General features: G+C 45.1%; 1 protein-coding gene across 2 annotated transcripts in view; it reads right to left on the bottom strand.

Moving 5' to 3' along the window:
- The window catches only part of LOC134531699 (tuftelin-interacting protein 11), a 68789-nt gene that overhangs the window by 14692 nt on the left and 30257 nt on the right, over window positions 1-23840 (bottom strand). For both annotated transcript variants that reach the window (XM_063367512.1, XM_063367511.1), the window contains exons 9-11: window positions 19708-19964; window positions 15392-15588; window positions 14594-14815 (exon numbers count right to left, since the gene is read on the bottom strand). In XM_063367512.1, the coding sequence (XP_063223582.1) occupies window positions 14594-14815; window positions 15392-15588; window positions 19708-19964 (676 nt within the window). The remainder of the gene's footprint in view (window positions 1-14593; window positions 14816-15391; window positions 15589-19707; window positions 19965-23840) is intronic.

Raw genomic sequence — 23840 nt, 5'->3', positions numbered from 1 at the left:
TCCCTATGTCTACACTGACTGTGTGTGGTGTTTGTAGTTCACTGTTTACAAGCTTTTGAAGGGTTATATAACCTGCTGCTATTGCAGTTCTTGGCACATTTTGTAGGAAAGGTAGAGTATCAACCATTTTTGAGAACTTTTTGTCTTCTATGCTGACATTCCCAATATTTTTGGGGTTCAGCAGGGCATCAGTATCACGAAAAAGTGCATGAGAAGGATTACTTGAGACAAAATCATGTAGCTTTAGTAAGCTAAGCTGTGATGACTGTTTGAACTGTTCTTTCAAGGCTGCAGACTGAACACTTTTCATTTTTCTCAGTAACTTTTCAACAGCCTCTGGAAAAATTCCTTTTGTTAGAACTTCCAATGAAATTTGAAGCTTATGAAGCTTTGAATAGAGGAGGTGGGCAGTTGGGTAGGAGGATCCCTCCAAAAAGTTTATTGTGTCAACAAAGCATGCACAATTTTCAGTGACAAACACACACTGAGCTTCAAGGGCTTGTATCTCAGTTTCTTGCAGTCCCTTTATGAATTTCACACAAGCATTATTTTCTTCACTCAATTGTTCGAAGAAGCTAACAATTTATGCAGGTGATCAGCCAGGTTGAAAACAGCATGAAACCACGTTGTACCGATACACGGCCCACATATAAATATATATTGTCAATAGAGCTTATTTAATTAAATATAAACTGTGTTTGAAGGGACCTAGTCAACAATGGTCCGCGGCAGTAGTAAATATTCGACTTTCGAAGTGCCAGTGTGACGGCGCATGCGCGCCAGCGCCAGGAGAATTAGCGGCAATCGGCAACCGACTGAACTTAAAAACGAGCCAATAGGAGAGGCCGCTGGGGACGCTCGGCGGAAGTATAAAAGAGCCTCCTGGCGATTTCTCGGGGAGTCGGTCCGCTGCACTGAGTCGAAGCACGTATCGCTCCGCTTAAGAAATTTTCGCTACCCGCGATTCCGGGCTGCGGAATCACGATTTGAAGTTGAACGTTCGGTATTATCAACCTTTGGGACGGTAATTATCGAATTCATCAACACGTCCGCGGTCCGGGAAACGACTTCGTGCGCGCCGGAACTTCGCCTGTGTGAGTGCTCTGAAAAGTGTGTGATGCCTACTGGTGCATCTCAACGCACTTCCTGGGACAGCCTTCACGCAGTCTGGAGACCGTGGAGCCAGCGCAGCATTCTCAAGGTAAGGCGCGGTCGCCTTGAGTCGGCGCCAGCCCATTGTTGAACTGCAAACTCCCCTCATCTTGCGCGGTGATTCCAGCTACGAGACGTTATCGCAGAGACTGTGCCTCCTAATAGTAAATGTACGCGGTCCCCCCAGAGGTCCTGGGGGTAGAAATAGCCTACCGACAGAGTTTAGCCCGGAGCAAACCCCACCCTTATTGAATGTGTAGGCGGCTTCTACGTGTTGTGTCGGATGTCAACAATAGAGACTGAACTTGAATTGGACTTTTGTCGAGCTGGGTGCCCTTCGTAACGTCCTGCAGTTTCAATAACATTATTATTTTTGCTAGTCACATTGTGCCTCAGAGAACTTTAGCCATTGTCCAATATAAGTCCAATGTTATGTTATTGTTTTGCCTCAAATTCATCAATATTATTAAAATTTCTTTTAAAATCATATATTGTTTATTTGTATTACAGGTTAGTCTCCTTGATAATATTTAAAAGTTATGGCAAACAGGGCCAAGTAATGTTAGGCACTCGTGTATTGACAAATATCATCTACCATTCAGTCAGTCCTGTGTTTGTAAACAAACGAGGTGTTTGTTTACGTTTGGGTCACTCCAATCCAGCATAAGTTGTCTGTCGTATTATTATTAGTGTGTTACAGTACAACGTGTTCCATTGTCACAAGGGGCACTGGAAACATCTTCACGTTATCTTTTCCATTCTTGTCCCTCAAAAAGTTGAGGTAGGCATGCGGTCTCTTTCATGTGTTCAAAAAAGCATTTTTTACATTGATCAACAAAGAGGTTTAAATCCTCCAAACTGTTCTGCCAGATCTGCACTACCAGATTGATTTTATGTGCCCAGCACTGCACGTGGTACACATGTTCACCAAATATACCTTTCAAAGGGCTTGCAGATCTGGTCATATATCTAGCACCGTCAGTTACATATGGAACTTTGTTTTCTTTGATTTCATACTTGGTGCATATGTCAATCACAGCTTTCGAGCAGTTGACATCATTAGCAGCTTCAAGTACACATGATGCTCCAAGTAAAATGCTATGTTCTGCCCCTGGTTGCAATATCTGGAAAAGAATATTGAACACAAAGTTATTTGCTTTATCTGTGGTTTGATCTGCCACTTTTTCTCTGATCTCTGCCTCTTTCTCTTCCCTTAAAAAAGGAATATATTTTTTATACCCAGTCTGCACTAGGTATATGGTATATCACCAGCACCACTGACATGTTTTGCTAGCCATACCGTAAGTTTGTAGTTGTCCAGTTTCTCAACAGGAATTCCAGCCGCAATAAATATTTCAACTATTTCCAGTACAAATTCATCTTTTTGTTCCTTGGCTCGTTTTAGCACTGGCCCTGCCTCATCAATTGAAAGCTGCCGTTTGAAGTTTGTTTCTTTTGCTTCCCATTTTTGTGTGTCTCTGACTGAATGTGTTTGTTTAATGTATCTTTCCTTTCAAAATCTAAATGACAGTCACAAAATTTACACATCAATATTTTACTACCTCTCACATAAAACCCTTCTTTTGAAAATTCTGCTGCACGTGCAGCCACTGTTGGTTTATTTTTAGGCATTATTTGGTTTGTTAACACAATGTTGCTAACCTTTTCTAAGACAGCAACGCAGAAAAAAAATCCACAGAAACTTAACGAACGTAAAAAGTTTTAAAATGTATTGAAAATATAACTCAATTTATGTTGCAGCACGGTAAATACGTCACCGATGCTGTAAAATGCATTTTTTTTTATGTTAAGTGTTTACAAAAATAATGTTGTTTGATGCAATCATGCCAATACACGAAACATTAATTTTCTTTTTTCTTAGCACATGCGATGCGTGCTGCACTTCATCAATATTTTAAAGTTTCGGGTGCTGCGGTACACTTATTTAGTCAGAAAACGATAAATTTTTTCCTGGCTTTTAAATTACGTTATGAAACACGCACGCGGAAAATTATTATGCTCAACACAGTGCGTTTGCGTCGTGTTGGCTAACGGTGTCTATTTAAAATCTTTGCATAATGACAGCACTGTTTTTATAACATGTGTATATAACCAAAATGAAAAAAATTATTATCTGTGTAAAAACTATGAAATATTTAAGTCTTCTGTTAGATTTATATATTGCAAAAGTGTGTTTGAAATGCCTACAAAGATAGTTGTTCCAAGAAACGACATAAACAAGAATTTTTCATCTAACTGGCGATATTATTATGTATTTCGTGTTCATATGGTACGTAATATATTTTTCGCATTTTGGTGGCGTTAACACTCAATATCGTTTTATTTCACGTTATTTTGCGTGCGCGAAAAAATCGTGGCTCTACTTATTAAGACTGACATATATCTTCATTATTGTTTTGTCTCAGAAATGTCTTGAGTGTAGTGAAGGGATTTTCGATACTTCGATACCTCGATACCTTCGATACTTGACGGTATCGCAAAGTATCGAGTATCGAAACTGTAAGTTTGATACATTTTTTCGATACCGGAATGCTTGTTCATTTGTATTGAATTAAGTTTTGAGTTGCCATCGTACAAAATACAAATACAGTAGAACCTCAATGATACGTTCCCATTTCATACATTTTCCCGTGTCATACGCCGATTAATTTTGGTCCTGCCGAAAGCACTATATTTACAATGGTTTACTTTCCCAAAACATACACTTATAAAATCATTAATTTCCCGTTTCATACATTTTTACGAAGCGGAAAAGTCCTAAAATTCACAAATTTTTTGTTACATATATTCCTCCTGATAAATTACGTTTTAATTAATGCTTTTATTTTGAAAAACGTTCATTGTTTACCTTTGCAAACGTAAGAAAAAAACTTTATCGCACCATAGATATGGATAGTATCAGGAAGACTGTGAACTTCGCTAGTAGCATCTATGGCCAGCACAAAGCGAGACTAGTGGCGCAAACTAGCAATGATTATGAAAATGGTGCACGCGCTTTACCAAGGCACGGATCTCATATTTTGTGCATTCATTAATCTTTGAACTGAATATACCAGTTTGTTATTGTTTTCTTACGATCGGATTGTTTTTTATTTTACGTTTCTCAAGTTAAAATTTTATTGAAAATTGTTCTGTTGCATAAATTTGTTTGTAAAATGAAACAAACAAGCAAAAATTTCTGATTTTCTTTTTACAATAGTCAAATTTTTTATTTCTAATTTAGGCTCGGTGACTTTTTCCCCCTTTCAAGAAAGGACTTCAAACATTTTGAAAGGCCACTGTTTCTCATGTCAGCTTTACTTGATTATGGACTGTATTTTACATTTCTGGTGGTTTTATTATATGTATATATAATGATGTTGACATCGTCCCAGGTGCTCCCGTGGCTCGCACAGGTCGTTATGCCACCTCGGTGCCTCACCGGTCATCGTGTGTGGTCGGTGGTAGTGTCTCGAACGGGTGGAGGTCGATTGTCATGGAGAGCGGAGATCGACTCGAGCCCTAACGGGACCTGCCAGGACGCGCCAGTTGGCCTTCACCCATCGGCGCGAGCAGTCGTGTGCGACTCGCGGAGTTCGGCGATCGGTGTTCGTGTGCGGACCGGACAGTCGTGTGCGTGCCGACAACGTTAGTCGTGTGTGTGGTCCAACCACTCCTGCCTGCCACGTGGCGACGTCACGACCACCGAGAGACGGAGTCTCGTGCTGTGAACTAGCCCACAGCAACCACCCCTGTTAAAGGTTAGTTGGCGCCCTCAGACACCACCCAACCACGCATCAACATCGACAGGACGACAAATGGCGCCCATCTAGGTGGCTCATCAAAATTGCAAACAATTCAGGCAAAGAAAAACCGTCAAAATTCCCGTCAAAACTACGGCAAAGTAGTCGAAAAGCGAGCCAGGACAAAGGGGAGGAAAACGTGCGCGCAGGACAAAGGGCGCGTCTGACCAGCGCCCTTAACGGGACCCAAGGGCAAACGAGATCACCCCACCCCCACCCCAGCAACGTGCGCGCTAGAAAGGAGCACCGGCCACCACTTTCCCCTCTCCGCCCGCCGTGCGCGCACGTGCACCAAAGAAGCCAACTCCGGCCGTTCGGCACCCGAGCCTAACCGAGTGGAACCGAAGGCAGCCGAATCGGCACACTCGACCGCGGACCGCGTCCACGGACACATCCCGTCTCCCGGGGCGGCCAGCCACGTTCCACGAGGATGCAGAGAGATCCGGACATAGCCATCGACATGGAGGGATTGTGTGAGGGCTGTTTTAGACCCTTTCCGGAGTCACTCGTAAATAACGAGAGTGCTCAGTGTCAGTGTGCATGCGGCCGCGTCCGCGTCAAAGAGGAGCAGCCGGGAAGCGCCGCAAGGGGTACAACAAACACCTTGTGCACAGCCGCGCGCTGCCGCGCGCAGCCAGGCGAGACGGCCCGATGCCTACAGTGCGGGGTCACAAAACACCGCGCGTGCGCTGAAGTACGTGAGTCCGTGCATTTTCGTGATAGGTTGTTCCTCTGCGTCACCTGCGAGAGCACAATGATGAAAGCGTACCACGCACAGCTTACCCCCGCGCCGCGCGCCGCGAGTGGGCCGATCGTACTGCCGGAGTTCGCGGGTCACGCCCACGAGGACCCAGCCATGTTCTTGCGGGTATGCAAGGAAAAATTAGCACGCCATCACATCGCACCAGAGGAGTGGACAGAACGCGCCAGCAGCCAGTTGCGCGGCGACGCCCGAACCTGGTGGTCTCAGACAGGCGATTACAACACCGCGTGGACTGATTTTGCACGACGCCTGGAGGCACGCTTTGATGACTCGCGCGCACGGGCCTGTTGCATGAACGAGTTGTTCTGCCGAGCCCAGTCTAGCGGGGAAGGAGTAGAAGCATTTGTGCACGGGAAGCTGCGGCTCTACCGACGTCTAACACCCCGCGGTAGGATACAGGATGTGCTACCGAACATAGTCGAGCTCTTGACGCCCGAGGTACGGCCCTTCGTGCGTACTGCAGTGGAGAAGGGACTAGACGCTTTCCTCGCCCTCGCAAGGGAAGTAGAACAGGACCTCAAGGCAGCACGAGACGCCCGGAGCGTCACGACGCCCCAAGTCCCACAGGCGAGGCCTACAAGACGCCTGGAGGACACCCTGGCCGTGGTGCGATATGTGCAACCCCCCCCACCAAGGGAATCCCAACCCCAGTCCAACTTGCTACAGGAGGGGGGAGAGGCATCGCGTCCGAATCAGGGCGGCCAGGCGGCGCGACAAGCACGGGCAGGCAGCCAACGTGGCGGCCCTTCCAGTGAACGTGACGATCATCCGCCACGCTGCCAATACTGCCCGACGCCCGAACACCACTGGCATAGAGTGTGCCCGACCAGAGAGGCGCGGTGGATGGCGTCAAGGGGAGGATCCGCGCCGTCGGGAAACTGCAACTAGGGGGCGACGACGCAGTTGGCCGCCGTCCCCGGACCTCACGCCCTGCCTCCGCCGACACACCGCCTCACCTACCACTCGCCAGTGGAGGCGGCCCACCGCACCCGATGACGGACAGCCCCACGTCGCCAGCGAGCGACACCATTCACCAGGCGTCGCCGGTGACCCGACCCACAGCTAGGGGGGTGAGAGACGCACCGTCTCACCTACCACTCGCCAGTGGAGGCGGCCCACCGCACCCGATGACGGACAGCCCCACGTCGCCAGCGAGCGACACCATTCACCAGGCGTCGCCGGTGACCCGACCCACAGCTAGGGGGGTGAGAGACGCACCGTCTCACCTACCACTCGCCAGTGGAGGCGGCCCACCGCACCCGATGACGGACAGCCCCACGTCGCCAGCGAGCGACACCATTCACCAGGCGTCGCCGGTGACCCGACCCACAGCTAGGGGGGTGAGAGACGCACCGTCTCACCTACCACTCGCCAGTGAAGGCGGCCCACCGCACCCGATGACGGACAGCCCCACGTCGCCAGCGAGCGACACCATTCACCAGGCGTCGCCAGTGACCCGACCCACAGCTGGGGGGTCGAGAGACGCACCGTCTCACCTACCGTATCACCTACCGTATCACCTACCCCTCGCCAGTGGAGGCGGCCCACCGCACCCGATGACGGACAGCCCCACGTCGCCAGCGAGCGACACCATTCACCAGGCGTCGCCGGTGACCCGGCCTACAGCTGGGGGGTCGAGAGACGCACCGTCTCACCTACCACTCGCCAGTGGAGGCGGCCCACAGCACCCGACAACGGACAGCCCCACGTCGCCAGCGAGCGACACCATTCACCAGGCATCGCCGGTGACCCGACCCACAGCTGGGGACCCCAGCCAAGCACCACCGCGCCTGGGGCGGATGGGACCGAAGGCTGGAAACCTCATCCGCATCCCTGTCTCGCTAGATGGGAGGCCGGTGGAGGCGTTGGTGGACACCGCGGCGACTCACACCTACGTTGCGGCCCACCTTGTCCCTGATGCTGAAGTGACACCTGAGGCAGACACCATTCAGCTCGCAACAAAGGGATCTAGCACGGTCACGACTGGGCGTGTGGAGGTGAGTGTCGGCATAAGGGACTATGTGACCAGGACGTGCGCACTCGTAGTGCAGGACCTCAGGGATGAGCTCATCCTAGGGTTACCCTGGCTAGTCCAGGAGGATGCTAACATAGAAGTCGGGGCAGGTAGAATACATGTCGGGACCCAGGGGCGCTGGACCGTGTATGGGTTGTCACATCGCCGCCCACCTACCTGGACGGATCCTACCCAGCTGATAGACCTACGCCACGGCGTACCACCAGACTATTGTGCCCTTCTAGACAGAGCCCTCAGGCAGCAACCACAGGTGTTCGCGTCAGCTGACCGGCTGCGCCGTACGAATATTACAGAACATTGTATACCCATGGTACCCCATGTTCCTCCATTCGCCAAGCCAGGGGGTTTCGGTCCCCGCGAGCTCACTGCCATCCAGGAACAAATCACAGAAATGCTGGGGGATGGGGTAATGGAGCCCAGCACGTCACCATACAACTGTCGCATAGTCATGGCCAGTAAGAAAGACGGCTCCCTGCGTTTCTGCATCAATTTTAAGCCAATTAATGACCTAACCATCCCGGCACCACCCCCACTCATAAATCTTACAGAAGCGCTCACCAGCATGGGCGATGCCCAGGTGTTTACGTCACTAGACCTGAAGTCCGGCTACTGGCAGGTGCCAGTTCGGCCTGAGGACCGCCCCAAGACAGCCTTCACTGCACCCGATGGGCGCAGGTTTCAGTTTTGTGCCATGCCGTTCGGGCTGATGGATGCCCCTGCGACCTTCCAGACCATGATGGTCCGCGTCTTGGACGGCTACATTGGCAAGTATGCTGCGGCCTACCTCGACGACGTGATCATATGGTCACGATCGTGGGAGGATCATGCACATCACCTCGCATTGGTCCTCGAACGGCTAGCCACGCACGGACTGACGTGTGCGCCGCGCAAGTGCCATGTCGGCGCAAAGGAACTGGAGTTCTTGGGGCACCTCGTGAGCGCGGATGGGTGTCGACCCCTGCCAGATCAGCTGGCCCTGATAGAGGGGAAAGAGCCTCCCCGTACCAGAAAACCATTGCAGAAGCTAATGGGACTTTTAAACTGGCTCAGGTCATTCATCCCGAACTTCGCCACCATCACCGCACCAATGACGGACCTCTTGCCACCCAAGAGCAGGTTTCGATGGACGGACGCGGCAGAGCAGGCCCTCGCCTGTGTCAAGCAGCAGTTCAGGGAGTGTCACACTCTGTCACGGCTAGTGCCCGATATTCCCCTATTCGTCCAGACAGACGCGAGCCAGGAGGGTATGGGGGCAGTAATCTACCAACAAAGAGCTGGAGAAGAGAGGCGGGTGATCGAGTACGCCAGTGCCAAGTTTGGCCCTGCAGAGCGGCGGTACCACGTCAACGAGCAGGAGTGCCTTGCGGTGGTGTGGGCACTCAGGCGATACCGACACCACCTCGAGGGGAGACGCTTCACGCTCTGCACTGACAGCCAGTGCCTGCAGTGGCTGAACTCCGCCCAGGGAGGCAAATCCAAGTTCACGCGGTGGGCACTGATGCTCCAGAACTTCGCTTTTCGCGTGGAGCACGTCCCTGGGTGGGAGAACCAGCTGGCGGACGAGCTCTCCCGTCACCCGGATGCCAACACTGTGTTCAAGGATGATCAGGGATGGGACAACTTACTTCCCCCCTGCAACCCCCAGACGGGGTCTACAAGTGAGCCCCCGCCAGCAACACTATACGCCACTACGGCCGAGAGGCCCCGCGACCCTGCGCCAGCTACCCTAGCCAACCTCATGGAGATCGTCTGTCTCGCACAGAGCCAGGACTTGGTCAGTCAAGCAGACCTCGCTAAATGCAGAGAACAGGAGATTCCCCACCTACGTAGTCTTGACGGGGTACTCCAGAGCCGTGTGCCCGGAGACATGAGCTCGTGGCGCACGCACGTGCCGCCGGCCGGACGGAAGGCTGCCTTGCATTTTTATCATGATCACGACCTAGCGGGACACCCGGGGGCCGACCAGACCCAGCGGGCACTGCGGCAATGGTTCCACTGGCCGGGCGTTGCAGGTGACATCCGCGATTATGTGCGAGACTGCCAACCATGCCAACAGCGCAAGGCCCGTCGGCCTGACGGGGTAGAGCAACAGTGCCCCAGGAGGCCCCATGACCCATTTCACACCGTGGCTCTCGACGTAATGGGCCCATACCCCCGCACATTCCGCGGGAAGCGATTCTTGGTTGTAATCACGGATACTTTCACACGCTGGGCAGAAGCGTTCGCCGTCACCAATGTACGAGCTGAGACCATCGCCACTCTCCTCGATGCCGAAGTATTCCCACGATATGGGTTTCCCCGAGTGCTACTCACAGATAATGGCACACAATTCAAAGGCCGGCGCTGGAAGGCCGATTGTAAGCGCTGGGAGGTGGAGCACCACACGACACCCACGTACCACCCAAGAGCAAACCCGACAGAACTCCGCAACCAGGACATCAAAGTCCAGTTGCGGCTACGTCTGGGGGACGACCACACCCAGTGGGATGTGCTCCTCCCCAAGATATTGTACTGCCTCCGTCGCCGCCGAAACGTGGTAACCGGCTACTCCCCTGCGGAGTTGCTTCAGGGACGGGATCTCGCCCTCCCAGGGGAACTCCGGGTAGCGGGCGCTGCTGAACGAGTGCTTCAAATGCCTGTCGCCGAAAGACGGGAGGATGCACGCCGGAATCAGGCACAGTTTGGAGCCACTCATACCCCTCAGACCACTCACCCACCCCTGCCATTGGAGCCGGGGCAACAGGTGTACGTCCGATGTCACCACCTTTCCTCCAGAGGCAAGAAGTTTTGCGCAAGCCTGGCCCCTAAATGGTCCGAACCCCGTGAGGTAGTGAAGCGACTCGGGCCTACCACCTACGCGGTCACAACACGGAGTGGAAGAGCCGCCAAGGTTCACCGAGATGATCTCCGGTTAGTCCACCCTAAGGTTGGTCCGGGACACCTACACAAAGGTCCACAGAGGACAAGAAGGACATCAGACAAACATCAATTCCCCCCATCACCTCTCGCGGCGACATCAGACACAGATCATGCAACCATAGTATCACCAAGCCCAATGACACCAGCCACAGGTCAATTCCTCCTGTCACAGGCCATGCAGACGGCGAATGCGCAATATACTTGCTCGTCGCCCGAGCCCCAGGCAAGCAGGGCCACGATGCCCGAGCCCCAGGCAAGCAGGGTCACGATGCCCGAGCTGGAGCACATGATGAGGCGCTTGGGTTACTGGGACTATCTGGGGTTAACGGCATCTGCCGTTACCCAGGGCATGTCCCCCCCTAAATGGCCAGCGGATGCGAGTCTGGAGAGATCGACATTTTCAGTGCGGGTTGACGAGCCTGAGTCCACAGGGGCAGACCAGCGAGGCGACGGGCAACCCAGCCAGGAGGATGGAGGAGTGACCATCGTCCCTCTCGTTGAGGCCGACGACACAGGGAAAGCACCGCCTGTACCCAACCAAGCTGAGCCAGACGCCACGTCACAAACTCAGGTGGTGCGGCGATCGACCCGGCCTCATGTCCCCCCTGTCAGGTTCGGGATAAATGAGGGGTACCAACCACCCCTAAGGGCCCGTGCTGGAGGCCGCACCAGCCCTAGACAGGACCTTTCCCCGGATGCACACCACTGCTCAGTGATGAGGTTGCTACCGCATATCGCCCAGCCCAACTCCACTACATCTACCAACACCTCTCAGACACATTGCACTCCAGAGAACTTACAGTGTACCTACAAAGGAAATGCCCCGAGGCAATGCGTGTGATGGAGGCTTCGAGGGGGCATAACGGCCTCGGTGAGGAGGGGGCATTTGACATCGTCCCAGGTGCTCCCGTGGCTCGCACAGGTCGTTATGCCACCTCGGTGCCTCACCGGTCAGCGTGTGTGGTCGGTGGTAGTGTCTCGAACGGGTGGAGGTCGATTGTCATGGAGAGCGGAGATCGACTCGAGCCCTAACGGGACCTGCCAGGACGCGCCAGTTGGCCTTCACCCCTCGGCGCGAGCAGTCGTGTGCGACTCGCGGAGTTCGGCGATCGGTGTTCGTGTGCGGACCGGACAGTCGTGTGCGTGCCGACAACGTTAGTCGTGTGTGTGGTCCAACCACTCCTGCCTGCCACGTGGCGACGTCACGACCACCGAGAGACGGAGTCTCGTGCTGTGAATTAGCCCACAGCAACCACCCCTGTTAAAGGTTAGTTGGCGCCCTCAGACACCACCCAACCACGCATCAACATCGGCAGGACGACAATGTATTCATATTTTTCATTAATATAATGCAATTATGTACACATTATGTATTTAAGTTTAATCTGACATTGTGCTGGTATGATAGATTGAATTTATATAGTTTAAAACTAATTTATGTTATTTGTAATAATTGTTACTTAATGGGAAAATATTTTTCCCTGGAGTATCGAAAGTATCAAAAGTATCAAAAGTATCGAAAGTATCGAAGTATTGAACTGAAAAAAACAATACAGAATCGAGTATCGAAAGTGTGGTATCGTCCCACCTCTACTTGAGTGCCTACTTAGGAATGCTTTGCCCAAGCCTTATTATGTCAATATTGTGATACGTGAAAATTTTAAACTAAATTTTAGGTTGTTTAGTTTCAAAATGTTATTAAAAATTTATTTAAATGTACTTTAAATGTATTTTGTAGACATATTTAAACTGTAAAAGACACACTTACCTATTGGAAAACCAATTATTTTGATTAACATGCACTCTTATGGGAAAAACATATTTGATCAGTGCTGTTTTAATTAGTATTCTGTTTTCCAAGAACAAATTAGCGTGTTACTACGAGGGGCGGGTATCTTGCATTATATTTAATGACATGTAAATGGGACTTAAAGAAAAAATTTTTAACTGCAGTAAAACTTAAATACAGAGAACGCATATACACAATTTCACTATAATGGTTTGCTTTCAAGAACAAAATGTTATAGTCAGTATTTTCAATTGTCCACGCAACTTTTTCTACTAATGTTCCTTTTAGACAGTAGTGAAAAAACTTTGAATAGTTGTGCGTTCAAAATGCAGAATATAGCTTATGTTGTTGATTGTGTGGTCAGTCCCGTTAAAACAGTTAACATTGATATACGACAGACTCAACAGTTATACTACAGTAAGTCCTCGGTTTACGTCGGGGTTACGTTCCTGAAAACCGCGACGTAAATAGAAACGACGCAAAATGAGCCATGTTTAATGCCACCGGCCGACCACGGCCCAAGGTCGGCCGGAAGCGCTGGCATACAGACGTGACAACGGGCAATTTTATCAGCAAATTACAACCGACAGCATGGGAAACAAGTCCAACTAGTACTTCTCAGCTTTATAGAATGGTTATTTAACCAGCTGCTTTATTACCTTTATTGATTGAAATATAAAAACAGATATATAGTCGTTTGGAAGACATCTTATGAAGAAAAAATCATAAATTGCAGTGAGCTGATACTGTAGGCCTACTACAAACGCATTTAATCACGATAAAGTTAACAACGGCACGTTTAAAACTCCGGCCAACTCAATGATATCATAGCGACTGAAGTGTAGAGCTGTAGCAAACCGTATGTATTCGTTACTGAGTAACGGGTGCGGCATCTAGTAACAAGTAACGAAACGTTACGCACGAATGCATTTCGTTACTCGCATTTTTCGTATGTTTTACGCATGCGCGCGCTTATTCGTTACAAAGAACGATGTTTGTTTATTAAGAAAAGTATAATTTGGAAATTCGTCATCCAAGTTTTTTACTGTTTATTAAAGGTATTGTGTGTGTAGACAAAGTTTGAGATTGGAACAGAAACAACGTAAGAAAGTATTTTTTACAAATTATAAATATGTATGTTTTTGTTTTTTATTATCACGTATTTTCACGTTTTTTGTTCTTATCTTAAAAGAGATATTATAATAAAGCTGCTCTAGAGATTTTATTGTTTCTTGGTTAACAAAAGCTGTTAATTATCAAATACTTTTCATTGTTTATATTTGATTTATTAATATTTACGCGACGTCATACTGTACGCGTACGAAATACGACTCGATTCGTTGCTGTTACATAACATAGCATGTTATGCGGTATCAGAAGTAACGAGTAACGATACGATAGTAACGAGTGCTAATTGTTATAGTAACGAATACATACGGGTACACTTTTTTTAGTTACTTTTACACCTCTACTGAAGTGCCAAGGAGTTGGACGAAAAGGGGTAGGAGAAAATGCTGTGTCGTTGCGGGAAGTAGATAACACTTCTACGTGCGAGATACGTGGGTGGCCGAGCGGGCGGGCTGGTAGTATTGCATCACCGCGCGGAGAGCAGCGGAGAGCAGGAAGCGTCCCTCATGATGTATGATAAGATAAGGCGGTGAACGTGTAGCTTACGCTACATAGCATAAATTAACTACCGAAGGAAACAAAGAATTATAAACGAATTATATACGGTGTTTTGGTTAAAATAAAGATTTACGGTCATTGTAAACGACGTTATTGTGAATCGGCGACAACTTAAATTGAAACATGAGTACTCAAACATTAACGACGTTAATCCGAAACGACGTAAATCGGTACGACGTAAATAGAGGACTTACTGTACGTCAAATATACGTAATTAAATAAAATTTCATTATTTGAAAGTGTTAGTATTCAAAGTCAAGTGAATATAAACAATAAACTATTCGTATTCAAAAATTTAAATATTCGCACACGCCTGCATGTAATTCCAATTTCCAAATATTTCTTCATAGATAAATGGAATCAGCAAGAAACCAACAATCCAGCAGTGAGTGAAGCTGGGAGTAAAAGAGTCCCAGAAGTAGCGGATGGTCGGGGGGTCGCCTCACCCAAGTGCTGCTCGTGAGGGTTGATAACGAACTCCTGCAGGGCCAGCTGCAGTTTCGGAACAATGTTCTTCACCAGGAAGGCGTCCATCTCGCCCTTGATGAACACCTTGTGCCAGGGCAGCAGCATCAGCCGAGCCGAGCGATCCGAGGGGTGCCAGCTGGTGAGCGCCTTGCTCAGCTTGTGCCGTATCACCGGGAACACCACCGTTTCCAAGCGGTTACCTGGGCACGCACACAAAACAATTATAATGTCCCACCAAAAAACTTACAATCATTAATTGTTATTTTTGTCAAAATAATGATTATATTAGTCATTTACCTATTAAACATGTCAATACAACATATAAAACCAGAATGAAAGTTAACACACCATTTAGCACTGAAATGTAACTAAAAACACAAAATCAACCAGCAGTTTGACAGAACTTAAATTTCAAAAAATGTTACAATTCATCATGGTAAATTCATTGAATGCAATTTATTTCAGAATGAATTTTGTACCCAAATGTACTAAATGTATTGGAAATAATTAGTATTACAATGTGTTATTTAGGGATTGGCATTTTGATTCTTTCAATTCTTCGAGTCCTCAAATTCCTCAGGCCGCCCAATAAAAAGTTCTAAATACATGACAACGTAAAATTTGTTTCTTTTCTTTCTATTTAAATAAAATGGATAGTTTTATTTTAAACTTGGTAAAATGTTCCAAAAAAAATTGACATTGGACAAAAAAAGAGATGAAAATGACAACACCAGAGATGCCCGAGCTAGAATCCGCAACGGAGGGGGACGACCCACCGAGGAAGGACAGCCAGGGGTGCGTCCAGGCGTGGATGGGCACGGTGTCCGTCATGGGGTTCCACTCCTCCACCTCCCGCTGCAACTTGGGCAGCACCAGCTGCTCCCGGATGTTGTCCAGGATCCAGGGGGGCACCCACGCCGCCCACGCCTTCAGGAAGTCCACCAGCGGCTCGCTCACCCTGCAGTTCCACGTGCTGCAAGCAACCACCACCACCACGTCAGCCCCTCAGTCGAGTCCCAGCAACTCCGTGATAGTGGCTCAGTGACAGAGGCTCCGGCTCACACACCAGATTGATTACATCCTTCTTTTTTTTTTTTGTCATTTGTATTATTTAAAGGCTTTTACTGAAATTTTTATCAGGATGTTATTCATCTAAAAATTTTCACAAACTATATTTACTAAAGATTATGTTAAGACAGTAAAAATTCATGGAAGTATTAATAACTATACTAATTTGTGTGACATTTTAGAGCTTTAAAATAATGTTTAGTAGACATATACTCAGAAAATTTCTAACACAACAATAAAAGCATTAAAGCTGGAGAAAATTTATAGGAAAATCCCCCAATAAATATGGTCAAGAAAATGAAATAACCAATTTGGCATCCAAGATAAAGCCTTAAGGTACTAATATGATGCATACTAACAATAGTATAGCCATTAAGAGACACAGGAACATGAAAAACACCAGACAAAAACAACACAAAAAACAATACAAGAAAAAATCACTCAAAATTTTGATCTCATGGTGGCCTTCATTGTTGAAGACACTGTATACGTGCGTTCTCTGCTCTTGTAATCGAAAATTGGAGTGAATTTTGTAGTTCTATGTTTTGTTTTGTTTGGTGTTTTTCATGTCCTATCTCTTTTAATGTCTCTACTATTGTTACAATATATAAGTTCCTACTTATGTTTTCCTGCTTGGAATGTTAAATTGATTTTACAATTAACCTATAAAAATAATGCAATTTTAAAATGTGAATAAGCAAACTGTATTATAATGTTTCACTACCTTTTGCATACCTGTGATGTAAATTAATGTTAGTCCCAGTGCTGATCTTGTGTAATATACAAGATGTCACTGTATTCTAGATACTGTAAATGTGACTCCTGTAACTTGCATGTATAAGGCAGTATTACTGTTTCATTGTATGTATGCTCATGGCAATAAAGCACGGACGAATATTTTAAGGAATCATTGGTTCACCTACTTTCAGGAGGGATAAAATGCCCTTTTAATTATCTTCTGAATCTGTTATTTGAATACAGTATTTCAGTAGAATTACTAGTTTTCAAACAGATACACATAATTTTTAAGATTGCATTCTTTCTTCGCTCATCTCTTGTAAATGCCACGGGCAATGTCTGTTGTCTGCTTCCTACACTGAAATTCAAAGCTCGACTATCTTTGTGTATAACAAATGTACCCAAAGCCATGCCACACAGCCAGACTGGGGAACCAGACCAGCGCTTCGCTTTCTTTTCTTCAAAAATAAAAGCGTGAGTAAATCGAATCAGTCTGTTGTTAAAGACTGGCATGTATAAATATTGATTTTATTAAACTTATTAAATCGAACTTCTTTAACATCCTGAATAAAAAAAATGGATTGTTGAATTGTAGTAAAATGTGAACTTGTCCCTCAGAAGGTCTAGGCCATACAATTCATACACTGCAAGAGGACCAATGGCTGGCTTTGCTTCCACCAGGTATCCAAGCAGAAGAGAGAAAATCAGGGAGGAAACATGGAGTGCGTGCAGGCAGGAGGGAGAGAGATAAAAGACATTCGGCCAGTGCAGCTATGGCTGTGTGTTTGAAATGTTTCTCTCTAAATCTAATGGAAGTAAAACATTTAAAAATAATTTTTTTTTAACTTTAAGTGTTTGATCAGTCCTTTATACATCACACCATTTACTAACGCTAAATTGAAAATACTGTAACAATCCAAACCTCCGGCTAGCTCGAATTGGTCCGACTGTTACACGCATAACATATAACAGTTCGTTATATACAAATATAAAAATATGTTAAGCGCCAATTGTAGTTTTTGTTTTATTTTTCAAAGTACAATGCCGCACTGCTAAATTCACTTTCAAAATCTTTCTCACTCATTCAACTTGTACATCCGCCTGTCGAGAATTGCTCGCAGCTCGGGCGATGAGTATTAACGAAAAATAGCGTAGGTCAAGTCCTTCAGTAACATTTTACTGTAAGTACACTAAATCAGTGCGGCCTCAAACGTGGCCGCACCCAGCGAAAATGAATTTCGCCACGAGCCAAAACGCCGACGTCTGTAGCCACAATTTCTAATTAAAAATGTCCAAAAGTTCCAAAAACAACAAATGATTAAATTCCTATCTTCGGCATGGCTCTAGCTACCGACGTTAAATTTTCTATTCCACAATTACTAAATGTTTCGTGAGAAGCCACCGAACGCGCCATCCTGGTGCAGCGATCGACAGACGACTGGTGAGATCATGGCACTATGTCCTTCACGCAAGGAGGGCAGTCACATGACCTCACCGACAATCACACACACGCTTCATTCACACTACAAATCACAAGCCAATAGGAATACGCGACATACATTGAAAACAGTTTTCTATACACAGAGCCAGGGACTTTACATTCTCGTTCTCTCTCCCACACCGTGAGACAGCAGTTATCACTCAGTTCCCACGACCAGTGGGGAATCCCAGCTTTTGTCTCTGATGGCAGGGAATCCCAGTGTCTGTCTCACTCTTACTTACAAATCTCATATCCCTCTTTCTCTCTATTTACATCCGCCACAGACACAGTTCCTTGTTCTAGAACTATTATGCAACACATTAATGAAAGTTAAAAACAGCAATCATTATACAAATTACTTGAAAAAATTCAACTTATTTAGAAAAACATGAAAAAGTAGGCCAAAACAGGCAACAAATCCAGTACAACGGCTTATTTGTGAACAATTACATAAAAAAATAGTAATGATTTAAAATGTCTGTTAAAATACAAAGTACAATCTTAAAACATACAGCAAGTGCAAATATCAAACCTGAAATACATAAAAACGGTAAAAATATTCTTAGCAAGACTTTTTTAAGAAATATTTACATGCATGAAAACAGTTTAAAAGAAAAATATTTAGCTAGGAAGGCAGGGGTTTGCAACGTTACATTACCCCCCCCCCCCCCCGAAACTTTTCAATTAAATTAACACTACATTTAATTGAAAAGTTACAAAAGTGAAAAACTAATCTGTACCAAATAAATACAAAAACATTCGGGAAATAAATGCATCCAGTCATTACAACCCTTGTTTATATAGAAATTCAAAAAACTGTTACTTAAAAATTGCAATAACATCAATTGTTTGTAAAAAAACCTAAAAATTCGAAAACATATCTCTTACTACCAAGTGTCAACAACTCTTCACAAAAGGTCATCTCCCTCTCATTAGTGCATAATACAAGTCACTTTGAAACTGGTTTCTCTACAAGCTTCAAGCAGAAACTCCCTGGTCTACGATGAATCTTCAACAACAAAAAACTCTGAACAACTTACTTTGACAGCCGTGGAAACCTCAAAACAAGCTGCAATAAACTCCAGGAATTACGTCTCCATGAACACCTCAACGACGACGACAAATCAACTTCTTCAAGAACCTCAAAACAAATTATCTCCTTTAAGGGGCCTCCTTAGTAAAAGTAAAAAATTTTTAGCGCGTTGGGCCACTGGCCACGTGCTACAGCCAGTGGTTGGGCGGGGCGATATACCTGAGCCTGTCGCCTGCGCCGTGGCGGAGGGGGGAGACGGCTTTTCAGCGACGGGGGGGGCGGAATAATGGGAGGGTTGGAGGGGAAGGCTCTTTTGTCATTGTGTGGAGTCCATTTGCTGCTCATACCTGCGTTATCTGCGAACAAGATCGTGGCAAGAAAGGTGACTGTTTTTCCCTTTCGCTACAGTCAACCAAGAGGATAATGTTCTCGCATTGCCATGGGCGTATATAAAAAGTGGGGGGGGGGGAGGGGGGGTGTTAAGGGGGTCCGGACCCCCCCCCCCCCCCCCCTTAGCATACGAAATAATTAATAATTAAAATTAGCAGAATATTGATGACGGATAACATAATCTGTGCCACAAAATATGAGTACGCGTCACAACAATGAACAATCTATATATGCTACGTGGACAAAAAATCAGTAAAGATCATGAAAAATCGGTACTGTCAAGACAATTTGTTTTGGGTCCTTCAGAAATGTTATAGCAAGGTTGAGTGCTGCCATTACTCCACACAAGAATGAGCAGAACACCATGACCAGAGCATACGTACTCAACTGCGATCCTCACGCTCGGCATCCAGGCAGACCAGAGCAGCTTGTGGTAGGGGCTCTGCGACGCAGACAGGGACGAGAGGGTGTGTGCGTCGTCGCCTTGCAGGATCTCCTGCCACTGCCTGAACAAGGCCAGCGGCTCATCTGGCCTCTGCAGCGGGTTCCAGCGCACCAGCTGCTCGCATATCAGCGGGTCCACCAGCGTCACCGCCAGGTCTCCGATCTCGAACAGCCTGTACTCCTCGTAGTACTTGGTCTGCTCAAACAAACAATTACGCATTACATTACACGTTATTACCACTCCATGCAGCATTGACCACAAATGATTTATCAACTAATATATACTAATTGATTGTGCTGATACAATTACTTGGACACACTCCATTGCAGTTTCGCACTGTTTGTCATGGAAAAAAATTCATAAATGCAAAGAAATAAAAACATAAACCCACAGAAAACATGCCCAAAACAGCTGCTGTCAAACAGGTAACCCTAATGATGAACATAAACAGGCATTATCGGCAACACAACGCAGGGGTGACCCGCACGCAGGAGTGACCCTTATAGTGAAAATGTGAGATTTGTTTTTTGTTAAGAATTAAGGGTGCGACCCATACAAATGGGCTACTCTTCTGCAGGTAAATACAATAAGTTAAAAATTAGAAAAATTTTTTGGTTTGTCAGTTATGCAATAAGTTATAACTATGTCCCCTAACCACCTAAATATTATACAAAACAATGCCTGGAGGAACACCTATATTCCTTACTCCAAGCATGTGTGTGATATTTACTATCAAAATGTTACAGGATTAAGAATTTTTTGATACTTATCACATACTGACAATGACATTATTTCCCTTTACAGAAACATGGCTCAATCAATACAGTATTAACTCTCACTACTTCAATGACAATCACCAAATTTTTAGAATAGAAATATATCCAGCTCTGAAAATGGATAGACTTCATTTAACACAAAAAAATTTAAAACTGTATTGCCAATAAACAGTGTTTCCTGCAACCTTTGCATCAGGGGACTATCCAGAACTTTAAGAAGAAATGACAGGACTAGTCTCACTTCTTACTTGATTTGTCAGATCGAGTTTAAAAATGAGGCAAACTTGAAGTGGAATATTTTGGATGCAATGAAAAATGTTGTAATGACATGGGATGTATTTACACCTGTTACCATTTCAAATTGCTTCTGGAAAGCTGGTATTGGTGCCAGTGAAGTTCAGGATCAAGAAGAGAGAGAGGATTGCAATGTGGAAGAGTGGGACCTACTTGAAGATCACTTACATTTCAAGAGCCATTTAGTAAAATGTGGTAACAAGTTAGTGAGTATGTGCGAGTTGATGACAATGTGGCAACAATTGCAGCACCAGTGGACGATGAGCTGATGTGTCACAACAAGGCTCGGTCTTTTGTTGTGCAGGCAAGTTATGAAGAAACTGGAAGTGAGGAAAATGAAGATGATTAAGTGTGTTCATCATTACCACTTAAGAAGGATGCCATCAGTGCTTTAGCCACATTGGAAATTTGCTCTCAAATATTAATGTTGGTACTGAAACACATCTGGCCTTTGATAAACTTTGTTATGTGGTAAACAATTCCTATAAAAAAAAAATAGCGCAAACCAAAATTGACACATTTTTTTTAAACCGAAGGTTTGTACAGAAAATGTGTAGAGGCACTGGAAAATCGTAAAAACGATATAGGCGCGAATAAAAGCGACAAAATGGTTTACTGACGAATAAACGCTACAATCCCGTTGTTAGAAGTAATTATTAAAATTTCAAGTAATATTATTATTTCCAGTAAATGTTAAGGTTTACCTAATATTTTTAAATAAACCATTTCTTATTATTAGGGATGGTGATTTTTGGTTTTCGCGAAATAGATGTGAAAATATGCTAAATTAAATTTTTTCCGCTATAAAATGTGAAATCTACACTATTCCGAGATAAATGCGAAATCAAGGTAAAAATGTAAAACGTAGATTCGTCTTCACTCTACACAAATTATTTACCGATTGTATTTCGTTTCAGTTCAGTATCAAAAGAAACCATTGTTTTATGGCGTATTCAGCACAAGTATCTTATTGTCACGTCATTTACAACACTATTGTTCGTAAATATTGAATGAAAAATGGCCATCCGTGACTCGCGATTGTAAACAAAGCAAAGAACAACTAGCTGGAAGAGTGTCCGTCATCTTGCAGAGTACAAGCTTTTAGGCCACCATACTGCAACATCTCTGCTTCGCCGCGCCCATTTTCTGTCTTTGTTTCACGTGAAAGCTGTGTTCTTGTGTAATCTGTGGAAGGTGGTGTGTTTACAGATACGTGCATACTCGTGAATGTGTTGTATACTGTTATTTCTCGTGGTAAAAATGGGACGAAACGTAATTTCCATTCGCGATCGCATAAATGAATACAAAAATGAAAAGTTCTACGAAAGTGATACGAATATTTTAATGTGCAATTTATGTAATCACCGTCTGGAGTGGAAAAAAAAGATGTACTTGAAAAGCACATTAAATCTGAGCGACGTCAGGCTGCAAAAAAAAGATTCACCGATAAATCGGATGAAGGAAAAAAAGTCGGTAAAACGGCAAGCAACGGTTTCTGGCATGATCGAAAACCAAAAGAAGGCGAAAATTGAAAAAACGAGTTTCAATAACATTATTTGTGCACTCTACATCAACTATGGCCATGAACACGGCTAAAAAATATTTATTGTAATTTTAAGTATTCAATTTATTGCACTCATAAGTGCTAAAAAGTTGTTTGGAAACCTGCCAAGATAGGATATCTTTGTAGTTGTGCTAGATCATTATTTCTGTGGTTGTTAAGGGCCCCGCCTCGTAAGGGGTGTATGTGTGTTAGTGAGGCGGAATGATAAGTGCGACGCTCTATGGTATTTCTAGCGCGGTATCGCTTCCAAGCGCAAGGCTATGAATTGACGCGTAGTCTTCTCGTCATCACAGGATAACTGTGAAATTTGAGCGGTGACCGCAACATTATATGGCCGATAAATGAAGATAAAGGTGTAATGGAAGTCCCTTAAGTGCTTTTAATAATCTGTACTGGTTGTTTTACGCCTAAAAATTACTCTCAAAACATGCGTTTTAGCCATTTTAACTCTTCTAGAAATATAGTTTAAAAACATGATTCAAAATTAAAAGTACTTTTCGGGCCTCAGAGAACTCTTAAATGCTTTTCGTAGACATACCCCACTCGGATATTTTTAGTAGTTTTGAAATCGCGTTGTTTTTGCTGAAGCTCTGCACACCGTCTGTGTGACCAGGTAGGCGGGCCCCTTAATAATTAACATGTGTATTATTTAATGCTTTTTAAAAATATACTTTTCTTCAGTAATGTAAAATGAGAGAATTGGCTAAATTTTGTTTTTAAAAATGCTACAAAATGCTAAATTTCAAATTCAAAATGCTAAATGTTATTATTTTAAATGCTATAAATCACCATCTCTACTTATTATTAATGGCCTAACCTCATACAAATAAGAACATTCTTTATTTTATGCATCTTCTTACCGTGTTTGAAGATTACCTAATAAACGGTGACGATGGTGAGCCATGTAAACAATCAACACAATCTATGAATCTTGTAAATAACACTAAACAATTTAAATACGCATAGGCTCGCACGGAAACTTGGTTAACAGCAAAAGTAACGTACGATCCAAACAAATGTAAACGATTAAAGAGACGTTTTTTTACGTGCATGAATATTTTCACAGGAAAGAAAGTGGAAACATTAAAGCGGCCATGTTTGCCAACGTGTGCGTGCGTGATATTAACACAAGCAATCAAATTATTTACTGTTAAATGACAAAATATAAAAATGCATTAATTTAAGTTTAAAACACACGCAGATTATATTTGGCATCTACAAAAAAAAATTACGAAAATCTACTTCAGTCAAATTCGTTAGCACTTTAACAGGAAAAAAGATGGCAGCAATGTAGCTCTCTGCTTTTGTCGCTTATTTGTTGAACGTTCCTAGTGTTTTCCTAATTTCCTAACCCGAAAAACAAACGGTAATCTGTGAAACTAAAATATTGCGCTGCTATTCACAATAAAATTAAGGTTATTAAAGTTGGTTTTCTGT

Source organism: Bacillus rossius, chromosome 5 (assembly GCF_032445375.1).
Source record: "Bacillus rossius redtenbacheri isolate Brsri chromosome 5, Brsri_v3, whole genome shotgun sequence".
Classification (NCBI taxonomy): Eukaryota; Metazoa; Arthropoda; class Insecta; order Phasmatodea; family Bacillidae; genus Bacillus; species Bacillus rossius.
Note: the sequence above shows the minus strand (reverse complement) of the source record. Positions and strands in the feature narration are given on the sequence as shown.